A 27,972-nucleotide genomic window follows, 5' to 3' on the forward strand; every position below is an offset into this window, starting at 1 on the left:
AAGTGGGAAATGTCATGCTACATTTCTTCCTTGTGGTAATGCAATGTCTAAAGAGAAATGTTTCTAAAATAAATACATTTATGCACAGTACTGTCAATGATAGTATATTTTTATTTTCAAAATATTAAATAGGTTTTTTTGTTTTATAAAAACCTGTTTAAACATGCATTATCGTACTAAGCTCATGTGGTAAATTCATAATGGAAGTAGGCCCTGAACCCAGTTGTCCAAAGTACAGTGGTACCTCGGTTTTCGAACGTAATCCGTTCCAGAAGACCCTTCAAGTTCTGAAACATTCGAAAACCGAAAACTTAATAGCCGACAGCTAGGCCTCAGGTTCTTGCACTCAGCGGACACTGCGCGGCATGTTTGACTTCCAAGTCGTGTTTGAAAACCAAAGCATTTACGGTACTTCCGGGTTTACAGCATTCGAAAACCAAAATGTTGGTCAACCTAGCATGATATAGTATTGCATAGTCCATATTGCATTACTAAACTAGCAGCAATGTCTGAAAGAGTAAAGGTTATTTAATTCAATGGCTCCAATGGCTCCAGTGGAAGAAAGTGCATCCATATAACATAAACAAGAACACAGATTCAAAATTAATATTTGCCCCTAAATGAATTAAACCTCAAATGCAAAAGCCTAAGCCTGTTTCTTTTTAGGTGTTTCATTTTTTTTGGGGGGGGGGGTGTAATGTCCAGTTATAAGGATAGTCATGAAAATATTCTTCTCTACCACATTCTTGCCTTCCAAACATGGATTGCATATAAACTGTTTGTGACATTTATATTTTTACCTTCCCCTCAGGGAATTCAGAATTGCATACAGCGTTCTTCCCCCTGTTCTTTTTATCTTCACAACGACAGTATGAGATAGGCTTGGTCAAGCGATTGTTACAGATCCAAGCTTTAAAAATAAGGTCTATTTGCACAGTTCCCCTATTTGAGTAAGGTTCCCCCCCCCCCCGCCCCTGCATTTGGACTGTAGCATGGAGGGAGATTTAACCTCATGGACCAAAAACCTCAACCTTTCTCAGCAGCCCCATTGGAGCTGCTATTAAAATAGCATACTGTCTGGGTCTAGTTTGGAATTAAGCAAATATCTGCATGAATATAAATGGCAGAAGCAGACAGAACAATAGTGTACAGTGGTACCTCAGGTTACCGACGCTTCAGGTTACAGACACTTCAGGTTACAGACTCCGCTAACCCAGAAATAGTACCTCGGGTTAAGAACGTTGCTTCAGGATGAGAACAGAAATCGCGTGGTGGCGGCGGGGCGGCAGCAGGAGGCCCCATTAGCTAAAGTGGTACCTCAGGTTAAGAACAGTTTCAGGTTAAGAACGGACCTCCGGAACGAATTAAGTTCTTAACCTGGGGTACCACTGTATCAGTATGCAGGGCTCACCAAAAACTCAGTAGGTCTACAAGAACACATTTGGTCAAATACAAAATCGATAGAAAGCCTTTTCCATGCAAGAGCCTGAGTGTTCAATAGTGCTGTATTTTGCATCCACAGAAGAATGTGAATCATCAGCAAGTGTAGCCTACTGCAGAGTTCATGGTGGTTAATTATGGCAGCATGCAACACAGGATTTCCATTCTCGGGTTTACTGTCAATGTTTACATTTTAAAAAGAGAAAGCTCCTTATTCAGGAGTAATTTTAGAACTCCTTCTGACTGCTTCCACGGTGTTTTTTTTATTTATTAAACATTTATTTCAGGAGCAAAGATAATAGATCTACCTCTAATTGGACCAGTTGATTTTAAACATAGCAAGACACTTATCTTCTCAACCTCTCAAAGGGTGCAGGGTAACCTAAAACATGAGTGCCCACTGTATGCCTGAATGCACGAGTCATTATAATCCACTGAGCCATGGCTTTGTAGAAGTGAGCATAGTTAAAAACAAAATCTAAGCTAAAGTTCAGGGAATAAATCAGCATCAGTAATCCATCTCTAAGTGGGACTGACTTCCTAAATTAAGAAAAATTTTCATTAGGGTGACTTTTCAACTCTATTAAATTTGTCAGAATGGAGTGGAATGTCTTGATAATGAAATCTTGCACCTTTGACTTTAACATAGAACTTCCCATGTAGTGTTCCAAAATGAATTTATGTTAGAAAAGCTGTGGTGAAAATGCCGTTCTGACATCCTTTTCGTGAGCAACATGTTTGTCTTGTATGGATATATATTTTGCAAAATAAGAACTATTGATATTTTAATTTTTTGTCAAATACTTGTCCCCAGCTAGAGTTGACTGACACCTGATCAAAGTGACAGTGGAATACACCTGGCTATAACCAACCCACCAAGGCTTTCCTTGAAAATGCTCCCCTCCATCCCAGAAAAACATTGGCAGGTCAGATGTGGCCCATACACCTAAATAATGCAACCATAAGGAAAGTTCATGACAACAATACCTAAAGGACTGCCTCTGTCCCATATGAACCAACCTGGACCCTGTGATCATCATCTGAGGCCCTTCTTCTTGTGCCCCCTCCAAAAGAGGTCCGAAGGGTGGCAACACGAAATGACCCTTTTCTGTAGTGGCTCCCCATTTGTGGATGCTCTCCCCACGGAGGCTCGCCTGGTGCCATCATTATGTATCTGTGGGTGCCAAGCAAAAAGTTTCCTCTATAACCAGGCTGTTGGCCTTTAACTATCTGTGGCCTTTTAGAAGTGGGTAGGATATGTATTACTTTTTCCTCTTTGTTTTAATGTATCTATGTGTGATTGTTTGCTTTGGGTTGTCTAGGGCAAGATAAAGTGGCTGACAAAACAAACAAGCAAACAAACAAACAAACAAACAAACAAATACACACGCTCTACTGAGCTTAGTGGGCCTCATTCCCATTTTACTGTATGTAGGATTGTGGCTTATCCCTAGTATAAATAAATTTGTGAGAAAAGTAATCTAAGAAACAGGTCAGAAGATCAGGATCATTATTATTATTTCATAGAAATTGAACACAATGTGCAATAATAAACATTAAGAAGAAGTATAGAAACAAAAATCACTTTTGTTGGTGCAATTACTTAAGATATCTATGCATGCTGGAGCATTCATAAGGTTGCTTCACCTTGAAAATATTCAGTCAGACTTGACCTACAAAGTTGACCCAGGCTGAATATGAGCCCCAAGTTCTGCATTGATTTGCAAACAAGAACTGCTCTTCTAACTTACTTATTTGCTCTTTTATCCTCTCACATACCATTATCCTTCCCAGGATCAGGGCCCACCCCAATTTCCTGCTCAGCAGGCTCTTCACATCGGCCACTTTTTGTTCTTCTATCAAGCAGTCTATTCTGTGACTTTTGGCCTTTCTATAAACTCCATAGTATGAACTCGTCACATACTCTGCTGATGGAGATAGAAGATGGACAGAATGGCTGATTGTCCTTACTTTTATCTCTCGTACACTTTTTCAGCACTGGCAGTTTTGTCAGGCAGCTCACACTGTTGGTTTTAAGTGTCTTAGTGCTTCTCTGTCTTTGTATTTATAGGAAAAGTTCCCCCAGGAAGGGACTTCTTCTTCCTCTCCTCCCCCCACCCCGCATCCCCCTGTGCTCCCCCTACTCTGCTCCAGAGGGTCCCCCATCCCTCCTGAGCAATTCTGGGGACACACACAGGGGGCTTGGGGGATGGAGGAGAAAAAAGGGAAGCCCCACTTGTTAGAAAAGATGTCTGTTGCACAAACAGGATGTCATCACTGGGTACCACGCCCTCTCTTTAAAACTGATATAGCAAATGCCATGCAGTATGCATTAGAAAAGGCAGTATATAAATGTTGTAACTAAAAAAAAAGATGGGAAACAAGCTGATTATTTTGTATTCTAACAACAATTCAAATGTTTTAATGTTTCATGCATATCCGCACGAATATTTGTATGTTGCTTTCTTGATCTGTTTCACTTCTTTGGCATATTTCATCCACTTCTATACAGCACTGAAGTGGACTAAACTTCCTTATTTTCTAAACACCAGGTGTCATTTCTAAGTTGAGGGACATTTGTTGTTTCCACCTCACAAATGGACCTTATTTATTTATTTACACCCCACCTTTTCCCAGGGTGGTGTCCATGGTTCTCTCACTCCCCACTTTAGCCTCACAACTGTGTGTGTTAGGTTAGGCTGACAGTGGATGACTGGCCCAGGGCTTCATAGCTGAGTGAGGATTTGAACTCTGGACTCCTGAACCCTTCCACAAAACTCTTAACTACTACACAATATTTCAATCTTTTTTCATTCTTGGGACCCCAAGGCTCATCTATTTCAAACCTCTGCAATTCAAGAATATTAACTAAAGCATCCATGACAGATGGCTATCCAACCTCTTCTTAAAAACCTCCAAGGAAGGAGAGTCCACCACCTTCTGAGGGAGTCCATTCTACTGCTGAACAGCTCTTTCTGTCAGAAAGTTCTTCCTGATGTTTAGTCTGAATCTCCTTTCTCATAACTTAAAGCCATTGGTTCAGGCCCTACCCTCTGGAGCAGGAGAAAACAAGCTTGCTCCATCCTCCATGTGACAGCCTTTTGAAGATGGCTATTGTATCTCCTCTCAGTCCCCTCTTTTCCAGGTGACACATACCCAACTCCCTCCACCATTCCTCGTAAGGCTTGGTCTTCCATCTTGGTAGCCCTCCTCTACACACATTCCCCCTTGTCAACATCCTTCTTAAATTGTTGTACCCCATATTATATCAGTGCAGCTGATTCTTCATGTCTAAGTATTGAATCTTACATTTGTCCCTATTGAAATTCATTTTGTTAGATTTGGCCCAGTTTTAGTTACTTGTACTCAGTTTAGTTCCTCCTTTTATCTATGTCATCTTGCCACTCACACATTACCTATCATTGTTATTAAAATGCCTTTTCTCTACTGTTTTCTCTAAGGGCCGCAGAGTCTAAACTCTATCCATAACAGATTCACTCAATATGCACATTCACTGAGCTTTTAGTTTGCTCTCAGTGTGTAGCAGTTTGTAGAATATTAATAATTCTGTCCCTCCCCCTTGTTCAACCCTTATATATTATGGCATCCCAAACAGGGCATCTTCAGAGGGGAAAAGAGAAAGAATCTGTGATTCTTTCCAACGATAATGTATCATTTATCTTCTTTTAATTCAAGCATTTAAGCACTAGACAACTCCACAAGGGTAACCATACAAGATTTTCAGACAATGTGAAGTGTTTGAAAAGCTCCTTTCTTTATCTATTTTAGTCACTGGATGTCACCAAAAAAAAAAAAACTTGGGGGAAAAGAAACCTTTATCTTGGTGGCTTGATGCAGAGCTCAGTGATGCCAATTAAAAAGTATTACTTTACTTTGAAGAGCATAGACATTCTTATCTAGAAATGCCAGCATGCTGATAGCATTGTGAAGTCTACCTTTCCAGCTTCTCATACAATTTGTCACTAATCTCCCATCTGATATGCTGATACTTGGTCCTGCTTCATGGAAGACATTCCTCTATCCAAAGGCATCCTCTTTTTCAAGTGTTGTCCGGTCCAAACCTTGTTTAATGACTAAGAATTCTAAGGAGGGAGAGCAGCAGCCTCCTCAAAGTTGCCCCATCAATAGCTAGCACATGGAAAGCAAACTGAGCAGGCACAGAGTCTTCTCCACAATGCATTTCTGTGTATTGGATTTATACCTAACTCACAGTAATTCTTTCTAAATCTGCACCTGCATATATAAAGCGCTTTCAGGGTTGGTTGTTGTTGCGTCTCGAGGCCCCAAGACCCACCCCCAAAATAAATACACACGGACACTTATATTAGTTTAAGTTTTGTGGCAATTTTTTTGGCCACAACTTTATTGAAATACAGTCACATGAGCGGTATTGGCTTAGGCATTGACTCCCCATTATAACTGATTCCACCTCTCAGGGTGATCATCAAATGGGGTAAATCTGGAGGGGCAGGTGATGGCCGCACCTCCCCTCCCCACAATCCAACTGAGCCAATGCCTAACCGCTACCTTACAAGTTGTGACAATTTGCTAAGAGGTAGGCGAAAACCAAATGGCTAAAGCCAATCTGCCAAATGGAAAAAATTCCTACCCAGCTCCTGTTCCAAAACAGGCGACCAAAACCAAAGAAAGGCCAAGCGACTTTACCTAAACTAGGGAGGGTGGACAGGTATTCAACAGTGCGAAGCAAGTGCCCCCCCTTGTGTCACACTGCCGTTTGTAAAGCCCCTGGGATCACGCCACCCACTGGCTATTGGCTAAAATCGCCTGGTGTGATCCCAGGGGAATGGCCAGGACTTCTTGCTCCCCCCCCATTTTAACCCTATCAGGTGAGCTTTTGGGTCCCGCGTGCAACCAGGACCCTCTGTTATGAGGATCCCATTTGTTGTTTTCCAATCAAATGTCATAAAAATTCTATGATTTTTTTTTAAAATCCCATAGTTATAGAATTGGAAGGAACCGTGAGAGTCATCTAGTCCAAGTCCCTTTCAATGAAGGAATCTCAACTAAAGTAGCCCTGTGGCCTGTTCTGCCCTCTGGCTTAGGGATGTATTCTCTGTTCTGGTGTGGTGTGTTTGTGTCCACCCTAATCAAAACAAAAAAAAATTTTCCTTCCAGTAGCACCTTAAAGACCAACTAAGTTAGTTCTTGGTATGAGCTTTCGTGTGCATGCACACTTCTTCAGATACACTGAAACAGAAGTTGCCAGATCCTTCTATATAGTGAGAAGGTGGGGAGGGGTATTACTCAGAAGGGTGGTGGGAATGGGTGATTGGCAGATAGCTGTGATGAGCCTGTTGACGACTCTTAACGACTGCAATAGGTCTTACAGGAAAAAGCAAGGGGTGAGAAGGTGAAAAATGGCTTTGTCATGTATAATGAGATAAGAATCCAATGTCTTTGTTCAGACCAGGTCTCTCCATGGTTTTAAGTTTGGTAATAAGTGCATGCACACGAAAGCTCATACCAAGAACTAACTTAGTTGGTCTTTAAGGTGCTACTGGAAGGAAAAAAAAATTTTGTTTTGACTATGGCAGACCAACACGGCTACCTATCTGTAACTGTCCACCCTAAGTAATGGTTCTGAGGGTCCCATTTATTTATTTATGAAATATAACCATATGGTAATACAGATCTTTACCACTTGTGATTCCACTAGGCCAAAAGCAGCCCATCAGCCATACACAGTGCTCCACCAGGGCCTTAGTAAACCTGTTTGCTGCCTGCCGGGAACTACACCTAGAAGACCACTGTACAAGGCTTAGTGGGTTTTGCTCACTATGGTAGGCCACAAACTGAAGTGAGTTGGGCCTGCGTGAGTAGGTGACTGCTGTGAACAGCCAGGGCTGCTTCTTCACCCAGCAGAGAAATACACATTCCTGAAAGAGGGTTCCCCTATTATCCAGAGATCTTTGATCTTTAACCAACTTTCATTACAGTACCCAAGTAACACATACATGCAGGCTAGAACCACTGGTGGAGGAAGAGGAGTGCGGGGGAGCGCACCGCCCCCGGCAATGCGATCCTGCTGGGGTGCCATCGTGGCTCTCCCACCCCGCCCACGCTGGGTGCCATGCCCCCAGGATGCACGCCAGCCCCACCCCTGCCTGCACTCCACCCCCCGGTGCCGGAGCATGAAGCTCCACCGCTGGCTGGAACTAGACTTCCATCCTTTGGAAAGAGATAAAATGGTATTCTTCTTAGAGAGCTCTGCACAACTGATCACATGCCAAGTCAAATGATAGGTTGGGCACTGGCACCTAGTCTACCATGGTTGGAGTTCTTGGAAGGTATTACAGCCATAGCTGACATTGGGTCTCTAGCACCCACTTTAAAAAAGCAAACATACAAACAAACTTCCCCAGCACTGATGCAAGAACTGGGTCTGCGTGGCTGGACTCACCAGCGCAGTCACGACTTTTAATTTCCCTGCAATACACTTCCCCATTGAACAGACTGGAAGCAAAGCACATTTAGTGTTTAGTGCTGCACATTAGTTATAGGGCTTGGAATATCTTTCCTGCATTCATTGAAGCACAGACATTATTGTTATTATTTATTAATTTTATATCCCACTCTTCACCCAAAGTTCACAGGTTGCTTTACAACATAAAAATACATGCTGGAAAATAAAACTCCTAGGTGGTTATCGCCTATGGAGGCAAAGGCTGTGAAAAAACTTAATATGGGGCCGAAATGGCCGAAATATTCGGAAATTGTGGAACAGGAGGGGGACAAATGGAAATTGCAGAGTTTTGAGAAACTAAAAGATAAAGTGCGGGACTGGCTTCATTATTACCAAATAATGGAGGTCTTTAAGACAGACAGGAAAATTGGCTTCCAGGTGGAAAAATCAAAACTTGAGACAGAATTGCTAGAGCCCAAAACTAAAAACTTGTCAAGAATGTATAACTTGCTGCTGAAATGGAATACACAGGATGAAACAGTTAAATCAGCTATGATTAAGTGGGCACAAGACATTGGTCATAACATTATGTTTGAAGACTGGGAATGGTTGTGGACCACCGGCATAAAGTTCACGGCGTGTAACGCCTTAAAAGAAAATATTATGAAAATGATTTACAGGTGGTACATGACCCCAGTCAAACTTGCTAAGATTTACCACTTGTCTGATAATAAGTGCTGGAAATGTAAAGAGAATGAAGGTACATTCTTTCACCTCTGGTGGACGTGCCCAAGGATAAAGGCTTTCTGGGAGAAGATCTATAATGAATTAAAAAAAGTATTTAAATATACATTCCTGAAGAAACCAGAGGCCTTTCTCCTGGGGATGGTCGGCCAGTGGGTGCCAAAGAAGGACAGGACATTCTTTATGTACGCCACAACAGCAGCAAGAATACTTATTGCAAAGTATTGGAAGACAGAAGAACTACCCACCGTGGAAGAATGGCAGATGAAAGTTATAGACTACATGAGACTGGCAGAGATGACCGGCAGAATCCGGGACCAGGGAAAAGAGACATCGGAAGAAGAATCGAAGAAATTTAAAGACTATCTTAAGAAGCATTGTAAAATTATGGAATGTTGAGACGTTTGTGGATTTGAAAATATAAGGTTGAACGCTGTAACTATTATGTTATATGAAAAGAAAGGTTAAAATTTACTTATCAGAAAATAGGGAAGGATTTGTTGAGCATAACTAATTAAGGATTGGAATGCAGTAAGGGGAGGTATGAGGAGGTCGGGAAAATCTTGTATGAAAAAGGGGTTTGAAATTATACATGTGGTGTCTTTTATGTTTTGTGTGTGTCTATGTTCTTGTTTTGTTGTGATTTGTGTTTTTAAAATTTGTGAAAAATTAATAAATATTTACAACATAAAAATACAAAATACATAGCATCATAGCAGAAGACATGTGCCAAACCAGTTCTTTTTACCATTTTGATCAATTCTCTACCTATATAAATGTATTAAAACTTAACTGAGGACCGTATAGATTTTTAAGTTGAATCTAGGCAGAGAAACAAAGCGGAGGTACTAAAGCAACTTACTGATTCAGCAATGGGACCAAATAGAGGAGGGGATGCCATCATGAAAAGCAAATCCCAGGGAGTTAGCTTTTTAAAATAAAAATTAAAAAAATCTGACACCTGATCACTTCAAACACTAAGCACAGGTGTGAGAATTCTCTTGTGTTTGACAGTTGGTTGAACACAGCCTGTGATAATTAACTCCAAATTAGTTTCTCTGGCTCTGCTCACGTTATAGTTTGCTCTTGCATTTTGCAGCTGGCACAACAATGTTATACAATGGATAGTAGTAATAATTTTCTCTCTCTCTCTTCAGAAAAATGTGGCTTGGATTATTTTCTTTGGGTCACTTGACTCTGCCCTCTCCCACTTTAGGGTTGCAGTCAAATAAGGGGAAGGGATGGCGATTGGGTCCTCTGTGGATGAATACAAAAAAACAACAACAACCCACAAGTATTTGGGTTTGAGTTAGAATGAGATAGCACTGTGATGGGGTGTTTTCCATTATAATGCACTCTGATGTGGTACAATAATAAGTGGGGACTGTAGTGCATGAGCACTCTTACAAATTTACACCAAACCTAACAACTCCCAGTGTGGTTTTTGATTATGGCTATGATGATTAGGGTGGAAAATTAATTTGGTTCTCATTTAAAAATGAACTTACAGTGGTACCTCGGGTTACAAACACCTTGGGTTACAAACACTTCGGTTTACAGACTCCGCTAACCCAGAAGTAGTACCTCAGGCAAAGAATTTTACCCCAGGATGAGAACAGAAATTGTGTGGCGGCGGCACAGCAGCAGCGGGAGGCCCCACTAGCTAAAGTGGTGCTTCAGGTTAAGAACAGTTTCAGGTTAAGAACAGACCTCTGGAATGAATTCAGTTTGTAACCAGAGGTACCACTGTAGTTAATTTACACTTCCTGAAACAATACAGGAACTGAAAAGCAGCCATCTTTCAAAATCCACACTTCTCTGAATTTTGCAGTGCAGTTCTCCAACCCTGGAATGTATAACTGCACACACTAGGGCAAAGGTTAGACAAATGGATAGAGGAGAGCCTACTAGCCATGATGGCTATGTTCTGCCTCCACAGTTGGAAGCAGTAATGCTTCTGAATACCAGTTGCAGGAAACTGCAGGAGGGGAGAGTGCTCTTGTGTTCAAATTCTACTTGCAGGTTGGCCACTTGGAGAAGTGGATGCTGGACTAAATGGACCACTGGCCTGATCCAGTGGGCTCTTCTTATATTCTTAAGTAATATGTGCTTAAAAATGCACATATTAGTGAAAATAACATACAAAAATAAATTAGGAGATATTGCTTGCAAAATGTGTATATTAGGCACAACTGGACTCAATAATGTACTTGTTAGGAGAATGTCACAGTAAAAGGCTATTGAATTTGCACGAGGATTTACAAAGCAATAGTTCACAAACTGATGTGGGACCGTGAAGAACTGAACTAGGGTAGGAAAAACGTGAAGCTGAAATTCACAAATTGGCTCATAGTGATGTACCAAAGTTATGGCAATCTTTTTGTGCTGTTTTCGTTATTTAACTGGTCAGAATATAAGCAATGCCAGATGACTAATAACTTTCTCTAATATTGTGAAAATTACATAGGTCACATACTTCATATTGTAAATAGTTCATTATCTGAGATCAGGAGTATTCTTCACCTGAGGAAACGCAACATAATTAGACTTCTTGTTGTGGATTTATTCCTTCCTCAGAAGAATCTGATGCTGAGCAGAGAAGAATTCAGGCTACTGGTGTTGATAGATTATTAGTCAATTTTGGTATGCCTAATCTGTTGTGTCTAGTAGAGTGATGAATGATACACTGAGATGAAAATCTATCTGGATTGTGCTCAGTTTGCTGTAGACAACATCAACTATGATTAATGTCCAAATATTAAAAGTAACGTTACATCATTGTTACGGCTTTAATGCTCAGAACAATATCCTGTTAATAACTGGTTTGTGTGGTTCTTTTCTTTCCCCCTTCTCTTCAGAATCTTTATCCTAGAGGATGGCAGCCTGAAGATATATAATGTTACCAAATCAGATGCAGGTGTATACACGTGCATAGCAATGAATCAATTTGGAGTTGCTAGGAACTCAGGGAACCTGATTGTGAAAGGTACTTTATTGTCTTCATCTGCGCTTTATGCATATTGAAAATGCACATGCATATTTGATTAACCATGCTGAGATGTCAGAGAATATAATAGTACTGTCAGAGGCACGGTTTGAACCAAATCTCCTGTCTGGAACAGGGCTGCTGAGATGCCTTTGGCAAACCGGAGGGTGCCTGGCCAAGCTGCAGGTGGTGCCAATGCTTTGATATCATTCTTAGATGGTGATACTGACAACAAATACACAATCAGTTCTCAGGCTCCAGTCTGGATATTGGTGCATTTCAAATAGGTTGCTTCTCTTCCAAACATGCGATAAAGTATAAAGAGATAGTACAGTGAAATACAACTCAGATTCAGATTCAGAATTTTAACACCCAGCCCTACGTAGGTATTTGTAATGGGGTTTAAATAAAGACACAAGGAGGAAAGGGTGTGCATGAGTGCATTATCTCTGTCCTCATCCCAGTTCCCAGTGTCCCTCCATACTCCCAAGAGATAGTCCTGCAGTGGAGAAGCCTCTTGAACTCACTGAGGCTTTTGTGCAGTGCAAAACCCTGGGGGGAAAATATTTGAGTTCTATAATATGTGGGATCCTCCATGGTGAGTTTAGGAAGGTTCCCTGATCCATACGGTCACACTTGGACATGCAGAGGGCATGAAGGAACTGGTATGAGGAGCACACACAGCCCACCCTCACATATTGAAAGTTGGTGCCTGAATAAAGCATATGTCTCTCATGTAACTGCATACAATCATACCTTGGAAGTCAAATGGAATCCGTTCCGGAAGTCCATTCAACTTCCAAAACATTTGAAAACCAAAACACGGCTTCCAATTGGCTGCAGGAAGCTCCAATCGGAAGCCACGGAAGCCCCGTCAAATGTTCAGCTTCCAAAAATAATTCTCAAACTGGAGCACTCACTTCCGGGTTTGCGATGTTCAGGAGCCAAAACTATCGGGAATTAAGCTGTTCGACTTCCAAGGTACGACTGTATTTCTGAATTGTCTGGTAAGGGATTTGTTCTACTCAATAACATATCAGGGAGATACAATGAGCATCTGGCATCAAGAGCAGAGACCCTATGAGGACAACATAATGAGAAGTTACATTGTGATTCCTGAGCCTACCTTGTACCAGATCAGGCATCTTCTCCATGTGACCAATATATCCCGTTCTGAGTGGCTGCAGCTCTCTAGGTTCTCAGATGGAGGTCTTTCATGTTTTGATGAGAGATGTCTGGTACTGAACCTGGTCCATTTTGTCTGCAGCGCATGTACACCACTGAGCTATGCCGCTTCCTGAACAAATCACGCTGCCGGGGGGCGGGGGGAATAAGCCAGGGATGCCTATTTTCTGATGAATAGCTCCTAAACATGAGGGGTGAATCCCAGAATATACAACCACCACAAATCTGCCTGCCATGGCTTTCCCGTTCATTTCAATGAAGGGAACGTTTCTGCTAGAGGTGCATTCCCATGCACGGTCGGAGGCTTTTTTCACTAATTCTCCATTCAGCCTGTTCCCCACTCTCACACTATTCTCAAGGATGTCCCAGCCATTTGGAGCAGCTCTTTAATGGGCACAGGGACTGCAAGGAGAAGGGTAAACAGGAGCCCCACCCCCAGGGCAGAGTTCTGCACACAGGTAGTCAATATCCAACCCATACCAATGAAGGTTTGGGCCAACATGAGCTTTTCATCAGCTGATGTGACAAGTATCCGTGTAGCAAAATATGGAGTGCCTGTGGACAGCCTTCTGTACAATAGCTTGTACTGTGCAGATAGGAAGCGTAGCCATACAAGAACTCTGCAGCTCTTTAGCTATGGGTGAACTCTGGCTGCAGACGGGCTTAAAATACATCCTGTCATCTTTGTAATGGCTGCTGTGCCTGAAGATAGGAGAGTGGGGGCAGTTCATGGCTGCCAGCTAATAGAGATTTTCCTACAGCTCAAAAGATACAGAAGCATTCTTAAGGGCTTGGGTTAAGCCCCCAGTGATAAACCCATGAAGAGGTTGTTTAAGTGCCAAGAAACAGCAGCTGTAGAGGGGCAACTTAAGTATTTGTGTGTGGTTTTTCCTCAATCTGATCTTGTTTGGCATTTTAAAATAATTGGTTTTCTCTACAGAAAGCTCTGCATTCTGACATTAAATTGTGACTATAACTGATGAGGAATGGGTTTTAGGGGCAAATTGCTTTAAATGTAATTATCAGCCCTCTGCAAAAAAAGGGTGACACTAGATAACATTAACAATGATGGTATTTTGAAGAAAAATGGAGTGGCCATTATAGCTTGTGATAACATAGTTGCGTGTCTCTCCCCGCCCACCCGCCAATATACACACTGATTAGTTTTATTTTTATAACGTCAAAATACTTTTACCTTGCCAGCAGCCATGTTACTGTAACACCAGTAGTCAAGTGAATTACATTTCACTTGGTTGTTATGAAAGTGGTAACAGTTCAGGTTGGATATCTTTTATAGCCTGGCTAGCATAGAGCAAAACTGCCCGCATTTAAGCTGTAGCTGTGATACAGGGAATGCTGCAGCTAAGTCCATTGACCAAGTAATTTTGTTGTTTCTTCTTATCAAAAAAAACCCAGCCTCATTTTACTACTCTTCTACCCTGCATGTGTCCCAGTGCTGGATTGCAGGCTCATACACAATGCATAAAAAGATAACACACAAAATGACACTAATGAGGGGAATTCCCACTCCCCATACAGCTCAAACTAGAGTCAGGGCCAAAGGCCACATTCACATGGCAGTTTATTTTGCTTTCATGACTTTCCCTTGATAGGTTCTACATTATATTTGAGCTTTCACACAACATAAAAACCACTTCTGGAATGATAGTGGAATATAGTGCAGTTCTAGTGCTCATTTCCATGTTATTTGCTTCCGGGGGGAGGGGGGAATCTATTCGCAAATAATATGAAAATGAGTACCAAACTTATACTGGAAACAGTATTCTTCAGCCACTAAATGCCTGGGGAAACAGGAATCCTGAAAGTTAATAATGATGGAGACAGGAGCACCTCTCTAGGTATTCCACAACTACTTGGCTTTGGCCCTTGTTTCATACAATATGTGGTACTCATTGCTTAACATTTTCAAAAGAGTTGTCTCCCCTTCGTCCAGCAAACATAAGCAGTCTTTGTTGTTCCAAAAGTCAGAATATTTATTGGCATTATTTGACATGCCCTTCTTTGGCTACAAACCCAAGTCCCACCCAGCAGGAGGCCATCACCTCATTCACAGCCATGCTATGCATGGTGGTTGGGGCAGAGAGTAGGTGCCACCTCCAATGTGGGGCTTTCTGTGGGCTGCTGCTAGCAGGAAGCTCACCAGCAGCAATCTCACCCACCTACCCATTCAGCAGCAGATGGAAGAGTGATCTGCCTGGCCTCATTGCCAATAGTTGGCAAGACTGGCAGAGGGAAACATCTCAGTCCAATCCAAACCCCTCCCAGTTCCTCTCACATGCAAGGAGGAGGAGGGAGGGAGGGAGGGACAGTGGGATTGCTCTGTTACTCATTCCTTTTGAGATGGCTATGCCTGTTTCTTCAAGCACCGTAAATATGTTCAGCAATATACTGTATATATTTGCTGAAGTTGGAAAACTATCATCCAAACTTTAGTTTCCCTTTTTTCCCCCATCCAAACTTTAGTTTCCCTTTTTTGTTAAATGTCTGTTATTCCCTAAGAAAACTGTTTGGGGCTTATAAAATCAGCTAAGGAACAGATAATGTCTTGGATTGTGTATATAACATCTTACCAGGAATTGTTTAAATATATGTATGCATTTATGCTTAGAATCTTTGTCTTATCCATTGGTGGCTCTAGCAACTTAATGTAGCAAACACTTTAATTTTAAATAGCACATAAAAACCAGTGAGAGATTTGCCATTGCAACAGTGTGCACACATGTATATTTTTGTTCAATAAAAAAAATCCAGCCCCAGGTTATATGTGCAAGCAATTCTCTGCGCCCAAAGTTACTTAGATGCCTCCCAGCATTTAAAGATTCTGAAGTGTTTTTTCATATAGCGGACATGTATCCTAATTGTGAATGATGTGACAATTAAATTTTTCAAACGTAAAGAAAAGCCTTAATTTGACAATTGCAACATTTATTAAAAATCAAAATAACAACATGCTATCATAATGGTAGTGTTTGCAGGGAACATTTGTTTTGGTTCCCCTCTGGATAAGTTTTGGCTGTTCAATTATAGGCCTCATTGCTTCAGCATTATATTCAACTGAAATGTCAGAATTCCGAAAAGCATATCTAATGGGCAAATTAAGTTTATTGCTGCTTATTGAGTTGTTTATTCCTTATGATAAGAAGTCTTTATTATACCTCAAGTGCGCTGAGTGCATTGTCTATTTTTCTCTTTGGAAACGGGGCATGCTCCATAATGCATGTCTGCAGTTAGTAAGCAAGACAGATAGATAATGGGAACGTGGGAGCTTTTAAGAGGCATTTAGAAAAATTTGAGATGGAAATCTTAAGGAAAACCTCATAAAGACAACAGCTTGCATCAAGAGAAACAAACATCTTAGCATCACTCATAGCACTTGATGTGATCTGGCTAGACTGATAGACCCAGAGAGACCGAGCATCAGTCTTCTATAAAATATGCTTTTTTGTTTTGCTAAGACTGCAAGAATGCACACGTAGACTCTGGATAATGCATGGCTGAACTGCTTAACAAAGCAGAACAATAGAACAAAATGGAACGATGGAGCTCAATGCACACATTGCAAGGCAGCGAGGAGTAAATGTGAGAGGCTCAGTAGGGATGAGCATGATAGCTGTGCTACCTCTGTTGTTGCTTCTGTTGCCCACAACTCATGGAGGGCATCTATGTAAAGTGGGGAGTTCTCCTGTACCCATGGACCCATCATTTTCCAATTCCAGAGGGCTATGGGAACGATGATGGGGGGTGAGCTACTGAACACACACCCCCACACATATTTACTCTTTTCTGAATTCCAACACCTGCATGGGGCTTAGGCTTCAGCATTTTGTGGGTCCTCTTATTTCCTTTTTTAAAAATTGTTTTTATTAGCAATTTCAACGTAACAAAATATCAAAACATATCATATTCATTTTTTCCCCTTTCCCCACCCCCCATCAAACCCTCCCTCCCCCCCGAGACTCCCCCTCAGCTCCCCTCTCTGATTTCTCAGCACATGTTACTCTCTGCATGTTCTAAAATTATACATATCCTTACATTATCTATCTACCATGTTATCAACCAATAAATTTGTGTATGTTTATTCAAAACCTGCCAAGGAGTCTAGTTCATTTTGTTGTCTTTTTAGATAATTTGTAAAAAGGTCCCATTCTTCCTTAAAGTCACAGTTGTCCTTGTACCGCAGTTTGTATGTCAGTTTAGCCAGTGGGTCCTCATATTTCCATGTTGAGGTGTACTCAGGGTGTTGGAGCCAGGTATTAAGTGGGTACGTTGTGGCAAATGATATGTTGTGTTTCCGAATATGCTTAGATGCTTAAGAAGCTCTGCACCAAAAGTACAGTTACATAAAGGAAGGAAGGAAAGGCCAAGTCCACGAGTACTGTGTTTGGAATCAGGGTTGACAGAAGGGTACAATTCATGTTCATGCATTTACATGGAGCTTTCGTTGCAGTTTTTAGGTTCAGGCTGTCTTGACCAGTTCATTCAAGATCCATCCTGATTTCTTTGCGCAAAGCTTATATGTGGTGATAAAGAACCCCTGACCATTAGGTCCAGTCGTGGCCGACTCTGAGGTTGCGGCGCTCATCTCGCTTTACTGGCCGAGGGAGCCGGCGTACAGCTTCCGGGTCATGTGGCCAGCATGACTAAGATGCTTCTGGTGAACCAGAGCAGCGCACGGAAATGCCGTTTACCTTCCCGCCAGAGTGGTACCTATTTATCTACTTGCACTTTGATGTGCTTTCGAACTGCTAGGTTGGCAGGAGCAGGGACCGAGCAACGGGAGCTCACCCCATCGCGGGGATTCGAACCGCCAACCTTCTGATTGGCAAGTCCTAGGCTCTGTGGTTTAACCCACAGCACCACCCGCGTCCCATTATATGGTGATAGGGATGGGCTAATTTGTCAATATTGGTTCCTTCTGTCATATAACAACAAGCACTCATTCATTTGCTTGTGGAGTGTTAATCATTCATCCCTCCTATACTTTTCTATATGTTGCCCCACCCCTTTCCTACCCTGTGTGTGTGTGTGGATGTGGATGTTTTGCACTAAGGTATCAGAGCCCTTTCATCCATTTGAAAGGCACTAACCTAAAATTTCACTAGGTGCTTCAGTCCTTCCTACAAAATACCAATGCAGGTACCCAGAATGACAGATTTGGAGAGAAAAGCATTGCACTTTCTAGCCTGTCCCCCAAAACATGCAGGATATATTATATCTCGATATTTTCTGACAAATCATTTCATACTTTCTACAAGTTAGGAACAGTGGAGTCTGCTGTTTACTTTTTCCATTTTTCTAAAGACCTTAACGTTATTTTTAATCATAAAAAATACATCCCTTATATCTTCATTTCACACCTCTTTCTCCCTCCTAGCTACCCATACTTAATTCATACAGTATTTATCATCTTGACTAAGCTTGATGTTGCTGCTTTTTTTTTTTGTATGCATATGATCCTCATGATTGTATAATGCTTTCATCAACAAAAGCTGTTTTTGCCTAAACTGCTTATAACAGGGAAGTTGTTATCTCTAATTTATCTGACAATCATGCCAATGAGAATGGAGGGGTTCGGGAATCAAAGCTCTAGCTCATTCCCTTGTCCCTTAAGCAAACTATAATTTTCGTTAATTAAGTGGCTGGGAGTGTAATCTAAATTACTTGAAAGGGTTTTTTTTTCTTCTTTCAACCGATGCTTTTGGGGGTAAACACAAGTCCTTTGGGATCCTGGTAGTTCTTTCTAAAGTAACTGATTTTTTGTAAACTACTGATGCAACCAAGAATGACTTGTTCTGCCTTCAACAGAGAGGACTATCATTACTACTCCACCTTCCAATATGGATGTTACAGTTGGAGAAAGTGTAGTCCTGCCTTGTCAGGTATCCAAAGATCCATCTATCAAGGTTGCGTTTTCATGGTCATTCAATGGAGATGTTATAGATTTTAAAAGAAGAATGAGTCATTTTGAAAGAGCCGGAGGAGTAAGTTTTACAGACACTTCTTCATATAATCAGTGTGTGTGTGTGTGTGTGTGTGTGTGTGTGTGTGTAACCATTCATAAATCACATGGGTCCCCTTGCCCTAAATGACCTATTTTTGTAATATGCATTGGGAAATCATAAAGCTATGTTTGTTTAATTTGTGGTTAGTGCTGTCGTTTTGTTTTTGTCTCTGTGTTTAAAAAGATGATAATTCTAAATCTGCATTACCATTTATGTCCATTGCTGAATAGTTGGTGATAAATGTGCAGTGTGTCAGCACCAACTTGTGCTGTGCTGTTCCTGCAATGGCTATGGATGCTTGTCCCTCAGTCCCTTGGTCCCTATTGGGCATGATTTGTCAGGGTAAAGCTCCTCAAAGTCTACAGTTAAGGCCAAATATTAAAACAGTAAGAAATAGCCACTAGGATGTACATCAAAATCAGAAGGCTCCCAGCATGGTAGCTCTAACTAACAACAATCCCTAAAAGGGTTAGCAACCTGGGTATCTGGAAATGCCTTTCCTACAACTGAGGATGAGTCCAAACTATATTTCTCAACCCACCAGAAGAAATGGAACATGTTCTTTCAAGTACGAGTGATAAAGACTTGTTCTACTGGAAAGCTTCATAAAAAAGCACCTTACATATTTCTATGGGCATGCAGCTTCCTATGGCCTTTTTTTCTGATGGTTAAAAGACTTGAGTTTAAGTCTTAGGTGACCAAAAAGAAGCTGCTGTCTGGGGCAAAAGACAAGGATACACACACACACACACACACTCTCCAGCAATTTCATGTGCAGATGGCAATTGAACATGGAGTTGAATATTCAACACTAGTGATCTGACAACTGTCCACACCACACCTGAGAAAAGCAGGGTAGTTAATAGGGCATAGGGCAGGCTTGGTGGCACACAAATTTTATATTCCAGTGCCTCATTGTCACTCACTACCACAGCATCAACTGCCCGGGGTGGCTGCCTCACTCTGAATAATAATAATAATAATAATAATAATAATAATAATAATAATAATAATAATTTGTTTCTACCCTGCCCATCTGGACGGGTTTCCCAAGCCACTCTGGGCGGCTTCCAACAGAAGGTTAAAAATACATTAAAATATCAGTCATTAAAAACTTCCCTAAACAGGGCTGCCTTCAGATGTCTTCTAAATGTCATATAGTTGTTTATTTCTTTGACATCTGATAGTAGCGCTCATGAAGTCTCCCAGTTCTGGTATCCTCCCACCAGAAGTGTTATTGCTTTATATTTTTGCTTTCAATGCTTGCTTTATTTGTGGAGGTGCATTAAAGGCATGTAAATGAAATAAACAGATGATAGCAGTATATGCTCGGACTTTAAAACGACGTATTTTATTAATGCTTCGCAAATTACAGAAATATCCACTATAGAAAATGCATTAGGTGTCTATTTCTCCTCTTCTTATCTCAAGGAATCAGTAGGGGACCTTATGATAAGAAACATTCAGTTAAATCATTCTGGGAAATACAGATGCACAGTACAAACAGCTATGGACAACCTATCTGAAACAGCAGAAATTATTGTAAGGGGTAAGTCTATTATCTATAAAACGCCAGCTAACTGTAACACAGGGAATGATATTATATGCATCAGCATCAGAGAAGAGGTTGAATGAAATGTAAATAACTCATGATCTACAGCTCAGATATGTTTCTTACCACCATATATTCCCATCAGAGTAAAATTTGCCCAGTGGGCATCTAAGCAACTCAAATCCAAACGCCGGCAGACATTATTTCTTCCTCACACTTTTTTCACACTCTAAAAATCTAGGATATATATGTCTATAGCATATCATAGCTGTTAAACCGAATCCATTATTTGCTCAATAATCTTGTTAGAGGAGAATGCTTAGTTTGTGCATCCTATATCATAAACAAATATATACCTCTAAGGTATGTTTGGATCTCAAACTTTCTTCATTTCAGTGCCCGCTTAAAAAATGTATTAGTTTTTCCAGGCATCTGTAGAATACTCAATTTTAGTTAATCTTATTATTATTAGGAGTGTGAAAACCACACTGTGTTTTTAAAGCTTGGTGGTTGTGATTCGAATATTTTCCTGCTCTTTTCATTTCTTATAATTGGATTCAGGTGTGTTTTTTTTAATTTTGCAGGAACTGGCACATAGTCTTGTGTGCATCCTGAGATCGGGTGATGAAGGGCAGGTTAGAAATACAGGGTGGTATTCGACAAAGTTTTACTCAGAGTAGACCCATTCATATTAATGGATATGATGAACTTAGGCCCATTAATTCCAGTAGATCTGCTCTGAGAATAACATTGTAAGGGGTGGTGCTTGCACAGTATATGTGCTTTATAGGTTGACGTCAGACTTCTCAAGAGTTCCTCTCACAGGACACTCCTACTAGAGGGAGGAGCTAAGTAAAATAGGAAAATAAGTTTGGTGGCCTTTGGGGCCAGAGATGGCAGAGAACTATTCTGGATTATTAAGAAAGTGAAGAGAGAAGTATTTTGTATAGTTTAGGTTGTAATCTAGGAGGAATGGCTAAACAGACATCTGTGTTATGCTTTAAGCCATATGGCCTTACAGCAGGGGGTTAAACCAGCGGGTTACTTCACTTCTGATTTCTAAAAATATCTCTAATCAATCTAGTTACAGATAGGTAGCCGTGTTGGTCTGCCATAGTCAAAACAAAAAAATTTTTTTTCTTTCCAGTAGCACCTTAAAGACCAACTAAGTTAGTTCTTGGTATGAGCTTTCGTGTGCATGCACACTTCGTCAGATACACTGAAACAGAAGTTGCCAGATCCTTCTATATAGTGAGAAGGTGGGGAGGGGTATTACTCAGAAGGGTGGTGGGAATGGGTGGTTGGCAGATAGCTGTGATGAGCCTGTTGACGGCTCTTAACGACTGCAATAGGTCTTACAGGAAAAGATCTCAAAGTAGCTGTATTACTACAAAGGAATTTCAGAAATAGACTGGAAAGAGAAGCTGCTGAATTGCAACTCATTACCAAACTTAAAACCATGGAGAGACCTGGTCTGAACAAAGACATTGGATTCTTATCTCATTATACATGACAAAGCCATTTTTCACCTTCTCACCCCTTGCTTTTTCCTGTAAGACCTATTGCAGTTGTTAAGAGTTGTCAACAGGCTCATCACAGCTATCTGCCAACCACCCATTCCCACCACCCTTCTGAGTAATACCCCTCCCCACCTTCTCACTATATAGAAGGATCTGGCAACTTCTGTTTCAGTGTATCTGACGAAGTGTGCATGCACACGAAAGCTCATACCAAGAACTAACTTAGTTGGTCTTTAAGGTGCTACTGGAAAGAAAAAATTTTTTTTTGTTTTGTCTAATCAATCTAGTAGTAGATATCAAATGCACAACAGAGCCCTAAAGAGCCGCACCATTTCAAAGTATTCTGCTAAAGTAAATGTGCATTTTCTTCCTTTTTAAATAAGGCACTCCAGGTCCTCCCAAAGATGTTAACATTGAACATGTTTCCAGTACAACGGCAGTGCTAAACTGGAGACAAGGAACAGATAATAATAGTCCAATCCAAATATACACTATTCAGATAAGGACCCCTTTTTCAGTTGGGTGGCAAGCAGCTTCAACAGGTATGCAGCCACATTTCTGACTTACATTCTATGCTATAGTTTCACATTCTTCCATCGCTAATCATTTTTTGCTTTCATGTTTTAGTTCCTGAAGTTATTAATGGAAGGACCCACACGGCAACAGTGGTTGATCTGAACCCTTGGGTTGAATATGAATTTCGTGTTGTGGCTGGCAATAGTATTGGGATTGGAGAGCCAAGCACACCATCTGAGCTACTAAGAACTAAAGCATCCAGTAGGTTTCCTGAAATTGTCTTGATGGGTTGAGAAACTCCTTAAAAAATGTAACACTGTTCATTTCAAAAGTACAGTGGTACCTCGTGTTACATACGCCTCAGGTTACATACGCTTCAGGTTACAGACTCCGCTAACCCAGAAATAGTGCTTCAGGTTAAGAACTTTGCTTCAGGATGAGAGCAGAAATCGTGCTCCGGTGGCGCGGCAGCAGCAGGAGGCCCCATTAGCTAAAGTGGTGCTTCAGGTTAAGAACAGTTTCAGGTTAAGAACGGACCTCCGGAACGAATTAAGTACTTAACCTGAGGTACCACTGTAAGCCATAATGGCTCACCTCTACTGCTCAGTGATGTTGGCTTTGGAGATCGTTATTCAAATGTTACGTTCTTCTGTATTTTTGTATCCCTGTTATAAGCTAAAAATTGGCTTGCAATTCAAAATATTGTGAGTGGGGGTTTTTTGTTTGTTTGTTTCTTTTTGCGGGAGGGTGGTGTCCAGGAACAATGGAAGGGTGTTTGACAGTAGCCTCTCCTCCCCCTGATCTCTTATTCTGAAGGGGTTCCCAATTGATTCCCAAGAGTCCAAGTGTGAAGGAAGAATGGCTGGATGCATCACCCCCTTCCGGCCGATTAGCTTTTACTTCCTTAGGCATCAGTCCTGGGAGTAAGCCCAATTAAATGCAGAAGTCAGAAGGCAGTTCATCCCTGTTTTAATGATGCACAGAGCTTTTTATTGCTAAGTACTGGGAAAGCATAATTCTATCACTGTACGATGAATGGATAAGGAAAGTATGTTTCTTATTATGCTGCACAGACTATTTTATACACTGTAGAATTCAAAACGATAGGGTTTACAAAGTTCCTTTAAACTCTGACCTTTCGTAGACAGCTTCATGTGGCTTCGATATCCCCTCATTAGGACTGCCAAAATCTGTAGAGTAGACGATACAGAAATAGAACAGAGGCACTGGTGTTGTGTACAGGTTAAAGTATTGAACCAAAGAGTCCTGCAGATTTGGATAAACTCTACTCACTTCACTACTCAGATGCCCCATAGGCAAAAGGGAAACATTTCTGTTGTGCAGCTGGCTGCTAAGATTCTAGATTACTAATTAAAATCATCCTCAGAGTAACAGGTGTGGCAAATAAAGAGCAATGAAAGGGTGAATGAGAAAGTCTGTCTTATAAGGTCTACATTGCCAGCTAAAACTCGATCGAGCATTTGTAGATTCCTGGAGGCAAATGAGCCACTGCTCATTTCATTAAAATGGAGCTGAGAATTAATTGCGCTTCTGCCGATGCAGTTAACCGTAAATTTTCATCTGCTTCTCAACTATGACCCAGTTGAGGCTTTGTTGAGCAGTAGTATAAATTTCTTTCCCATGCAAATACAGTAAATACTGAACTCATTTAACACAAGCACTAATTGAGCATTAACTGGTTCATGGAACAGTGGAATGTTAGTTGAGCTTGGCTTGAAAGTCTCCTTTTAATTCTTCATTTAGTTAACCACCCCATTTCCCTTTCCTTCTTAAACTTTTGCAGATCTAACACAAATCAATTGAAGTGAACGGCAGCAATGAAAAAGGATAATGGCTGCCCCCGCATTCCCAAAATAATGTGTTATTTTCATGAATATGGCATATCTGAAAATAAAATAACTCAACAAAACAAGAAGTCAACGACCCTGTGTAGATTTCTAGTTGAGTCTATTATGATCAGCCTACTACTAATTTAAAGTACTTAGTGGCTTACCACATAGATTGTTCCTGTGGCATTGCACATATCTAAGCCACTGCCAGCTTATCTCAAGATCCACTATAATGAGATGATCTATACAGGCACATTAGTTTTATCCCTATAGAATCCACTCCCCAAGTGTTGAGGGAACCCATAGCCCAGTTGAGAACTTATCTGTAGTTCAGCCATGGTCAGTTTTGGAACTTATCTGCATTGGTCCAGAGAGCAATGGAACCATTGCCAACCAGGATGCTAAACCTCGCTATTGACTTTGGATCTCATGTATTGATTTCTCTTTTCATATGGTCATTCAAAGAAGGATTTACAAAATTACGAATGCCTTTTTAATTTTGCAAATTTGTGATGTTTTGGTTTTTGCTTTACCCTCCTAGTTCCTACAGCGGCACCAGCAAATGTGAGTGGAGGTGGAGGAAGCCGGTCTGAGCTCGTCATAACATGGGAGGTAATTTGTAAATCAGCTTCAGCTCTTCAATATAATGAAGGGAGATTACAATACAGGTGTAGCAAAAGCAGGTTTGTTGCACCACTGGTAGCAATTTAGAGAAGTAAACTGTGAGCAGCATGTTATAAAGATGTTTAGAAGTCATCTGTAGTCCTCTTATCATCATTATGCAGAAGGCAGCTTAACACTCTAATCTGTTTGGGTATTTTGCACATTAAACATTCCACACAGTTTTGTTTGCATGTCTCTTGCTGTTGTTTTCTCCCATTTGGAATATTATGCTGCCAAGGCATACCCTGTCATGCATAAAAGGAGACATGGCCTTTCAGTATCAAATACCACTCAGTGTATGTTTAGAAGGCAAAATCAAATACCCAAAGGATAATTCATGCTGAAGGAAATAAGTTCAGTTGAAATCACTGAGACGTAGTTCCAACTAAGAGTGGCTTTGGAGGTAACTGGAGAAGTTCCCAAACCAAATGCACAATCACTTTTGCAGTCCAGAGGTGGATCTCCTTTTAATGTTCAAATGGGAATTGTCACAGACTATACCTAGGATGTGAGTACGTCCCTTGAGCAAGTTTCACTTAAAACATTACAAGGTACATGAATTACTGTTCACTTGGCCCAAAGCTGGTCTGACTATATGCATGCATGTCTTTTATTTATTTATTTATAGGATTTCTCACCTGCCCTTTCTTACCCAGGGTGGGTTACGACAACGTAATACACAATTATACAAAATAAGATAAAGTGGTTGCCATTATACAGTGAGTAACGCCATTCCATATTGAGCAGAATAGTGTTCCTTGAACAAAACAGGTTTATAAAATTATGTGTGGCGTAGGGAAATGGATAAGGTTAAGTTTTTACCGAGAACCCAGGGTTGTGTGTGAAGACCCCCAAGACCTCCCAAAGAAAGACACAGTTGACACCAATATTAGTTTAAGGTTATTGGCATAGTTTTGTCCACAACTTTATGGATTACAGAATGTGAGTGGTTTGCTTAGGCCTTGGTTTAACTAGCTGCACCTGCACCTTCACCTCCAGCAGGGCATCACTGACAACTGGACACTGGCAGAATTCAGTAAGGGTAAACAGACTGGGGGAGCATTGGTCTTACCACAGAGGCAACCTCACCCCAAAAGCTCCCTGGTGCTCCGGCGTGGCCCTAACCCCTGCAAGGGGATCAGACAAAAGCATGGTGAGCACCTGGATTCCTTTAACGGAATACGCTATCACACAACAACCTCCCCTCAACTCCACATTGAACCACATTGACAATCTCCCCTCAACTCCACATTGAACCAATGCCTAACCGCCAAACCTTACAAAGTTGTGATGATTTGTTACGTGGCAGGCGAAACCCAAGTGGCACCAGCCAATCAGCCAAATGGAAAAATTCCTACCGGGCCCCTGTCCCAAAAACAGATGACCCACGACAGCATAGCAAGGTCATAATGAACCCTAAATATAGGGTGGGAGGGCGGGTGATCCGATGCATGAGGAGAAAAGAAGAAGCTCAACGCAACATGCAGCGGTACATATAGGTCCCTCGGTTGATGCATGAAACGATCCCATTGGCCAGAATTACCCCAGCAACCGAGGGACCACCAATCGGGTTGTTGTGGCTATCCAATCACTCCCACCCACAACAGCAGTGAGGTCAGTCTGATGATCTCACCACAACGCGTGCTGTCTGAGAGGAGGACACGATTTATCACGTAAGTTTGAATGGTGGGAGATTTTCCATATAGACAAATGAAAGTACTTCTTCAAACGGCACATAACTAAACTATAGATTTAAAAACGGCAAGATGATCAACATGGATGGCTTTAAAAGGGGATTTAACCAAATTAACTGAGGCGAGGATCACCAGTGGCTACTAGTCATGTTCATGGTTTGTGTGTGAATACCAGTTGCTGGGGAACACAAGACAGGAGAGTCCTGTAGCCATCATGTTCTGGCTATGGGAACATCATAAGCCTCTGGTTGCTTCTGAAATAGGATGGTGGCCTAGGCATACCTCTGGGGTGATTCAGTAGGGCTCTCCTTATGTCAAGTTTTTTAAGCCAGAAAATTGACTACACTAAATATAGTAAAAGGAGATGATAAATATTTGAGTTTCCAACCTAAGAGGTTCTTTCTGCAAGTATTTTCCCCCAAAGTTAAAGAAAAAGAACACTCTTCATTGCAAAATGTGTAAGTTGGCACAAATAAAGTGACAAACTTTTTCTGTTCGTAGTTCACTTATGCTGCCCTCACTCTCGGAATTTACTTTACAAAGATGGGTATGGCAAGAGTCCAGTGCATCATTTAAGCTATGTTCTTTTAACAAACAGCTGCATTACACCCCACTTTCTGAGAGAAAATGTTTCTCTGTCAGCATGTGACAGGGAACATGTAAAATGTGCTAGTCCTTTATTCCCATTGACTTGACAACTGACAGTTGCTTTCTGTGCATCACTCCAGAAAAAGAGACCAGGAACAAAGAGAGTATTTTGACTTATTAGGGAGAGAAAGGAAAAGAGCTTAGGCAGGAAGATGGACTTTTGGGGTTTCAGAAAGATTTCCAGAAATGACAAAAAAGACCTCTCTCTTTAGCATTCAATAACTTTGTACCTTTCGGTTTAAAGGAATATGAATACCGAAAAATTGTGCCACATTATAAATTATGGGTTTTTTAAAAAATATATTTCCCAGAGTACATTGCAGCATTTCTTTTATCATATTTCTCTAACTGCTTTATGCTAGAAAAGTGACTCAGATGCAAGTTTCAAAAATGCTGCACATTGGATTTTAACACTTGAGTTTTTATTTTGCAAAACAGAACACCATAATTCTGCTTTACTGAGATTAATTGATCAACCAGCCAGGATAAATTCAGTATTACAGGAGCATCTCCCCAAAATTAAATAATCCAGCAAGTAGTATGAGACATTAGGTAGATGGACAGATGATAGATATGCAGATTTCCTGTCTCTCTAATATCAATCACAGCTATATATTGCAAGTCTGAACAAAGAACAGCAGCAAAAAACCAGAAAGGCGTGATTACTTTTCTGGTATGTCCAGTAAATAAATCAGTATTACTGCTG

The 27,972-nt window shown here is 41.0% G+C and overlaps 1 protein-coding gene across 8 annotated transcripts in view; it reads left to right on the plus strand.

The window, feature by feature from the left end:
• The window catches only part of LOC310756457 (contactin-6-like), a 187,518-nt gene that overhangs the window by 141,912 nt on the left and 17,634 nt on the right, over nucleotides 1–27,972 (plus strand). For all 8 annotated transcript variants that reach the window (XR_014544887.1, XM_083600580.1, XM_083600579.1 and 5 more), the window contains 6 exons: nucleotides 11,488–11,615; nucleotides 18,627–18,802; nucleotides 20,255–20,372; nucleotides 22,279–22,437; nucleotides 22,523–22,672; nucleotides 24,803–24,873. Coding sequence is in view for 7 of the 8 variants with exons in the window: in XM_083600580.1 (XP_083456706.1) it covers nucleotides 11,488–11,615; nucleotides 18,627–18,802; nucleotides 20,255–20,372; nucleotides 22,279–22,437; nucleotides 22,523–22,672; nucleotides 24,803–24,873 (802 nt within the window). In the remaining variant the exon portion in view is untranslated. The remainder of the gene's footprint in view (nucleotides 1–11,487; nucleotides 11,616–18,626; nucleotides 18,803–20,254; nucleotides 20,373–22,278; nucleotides 22,438–22,522; nucleotides 22,673–24,802; nucleotides 24,874–27,972) is intronic.

The sequence above is a fragment of the Podarcis filfolensis genome, assembly GCF_964270895.1.
Source record: "Podarcis filfolensis genome assembly, chromosome: 2".
Classification (NCBI taxonomy): Eukaryota; Metazoa; Chordata; class Lepidosauria; order Squamata; family Lacertidae; genus Podarcis; species Podarcis filfolensis.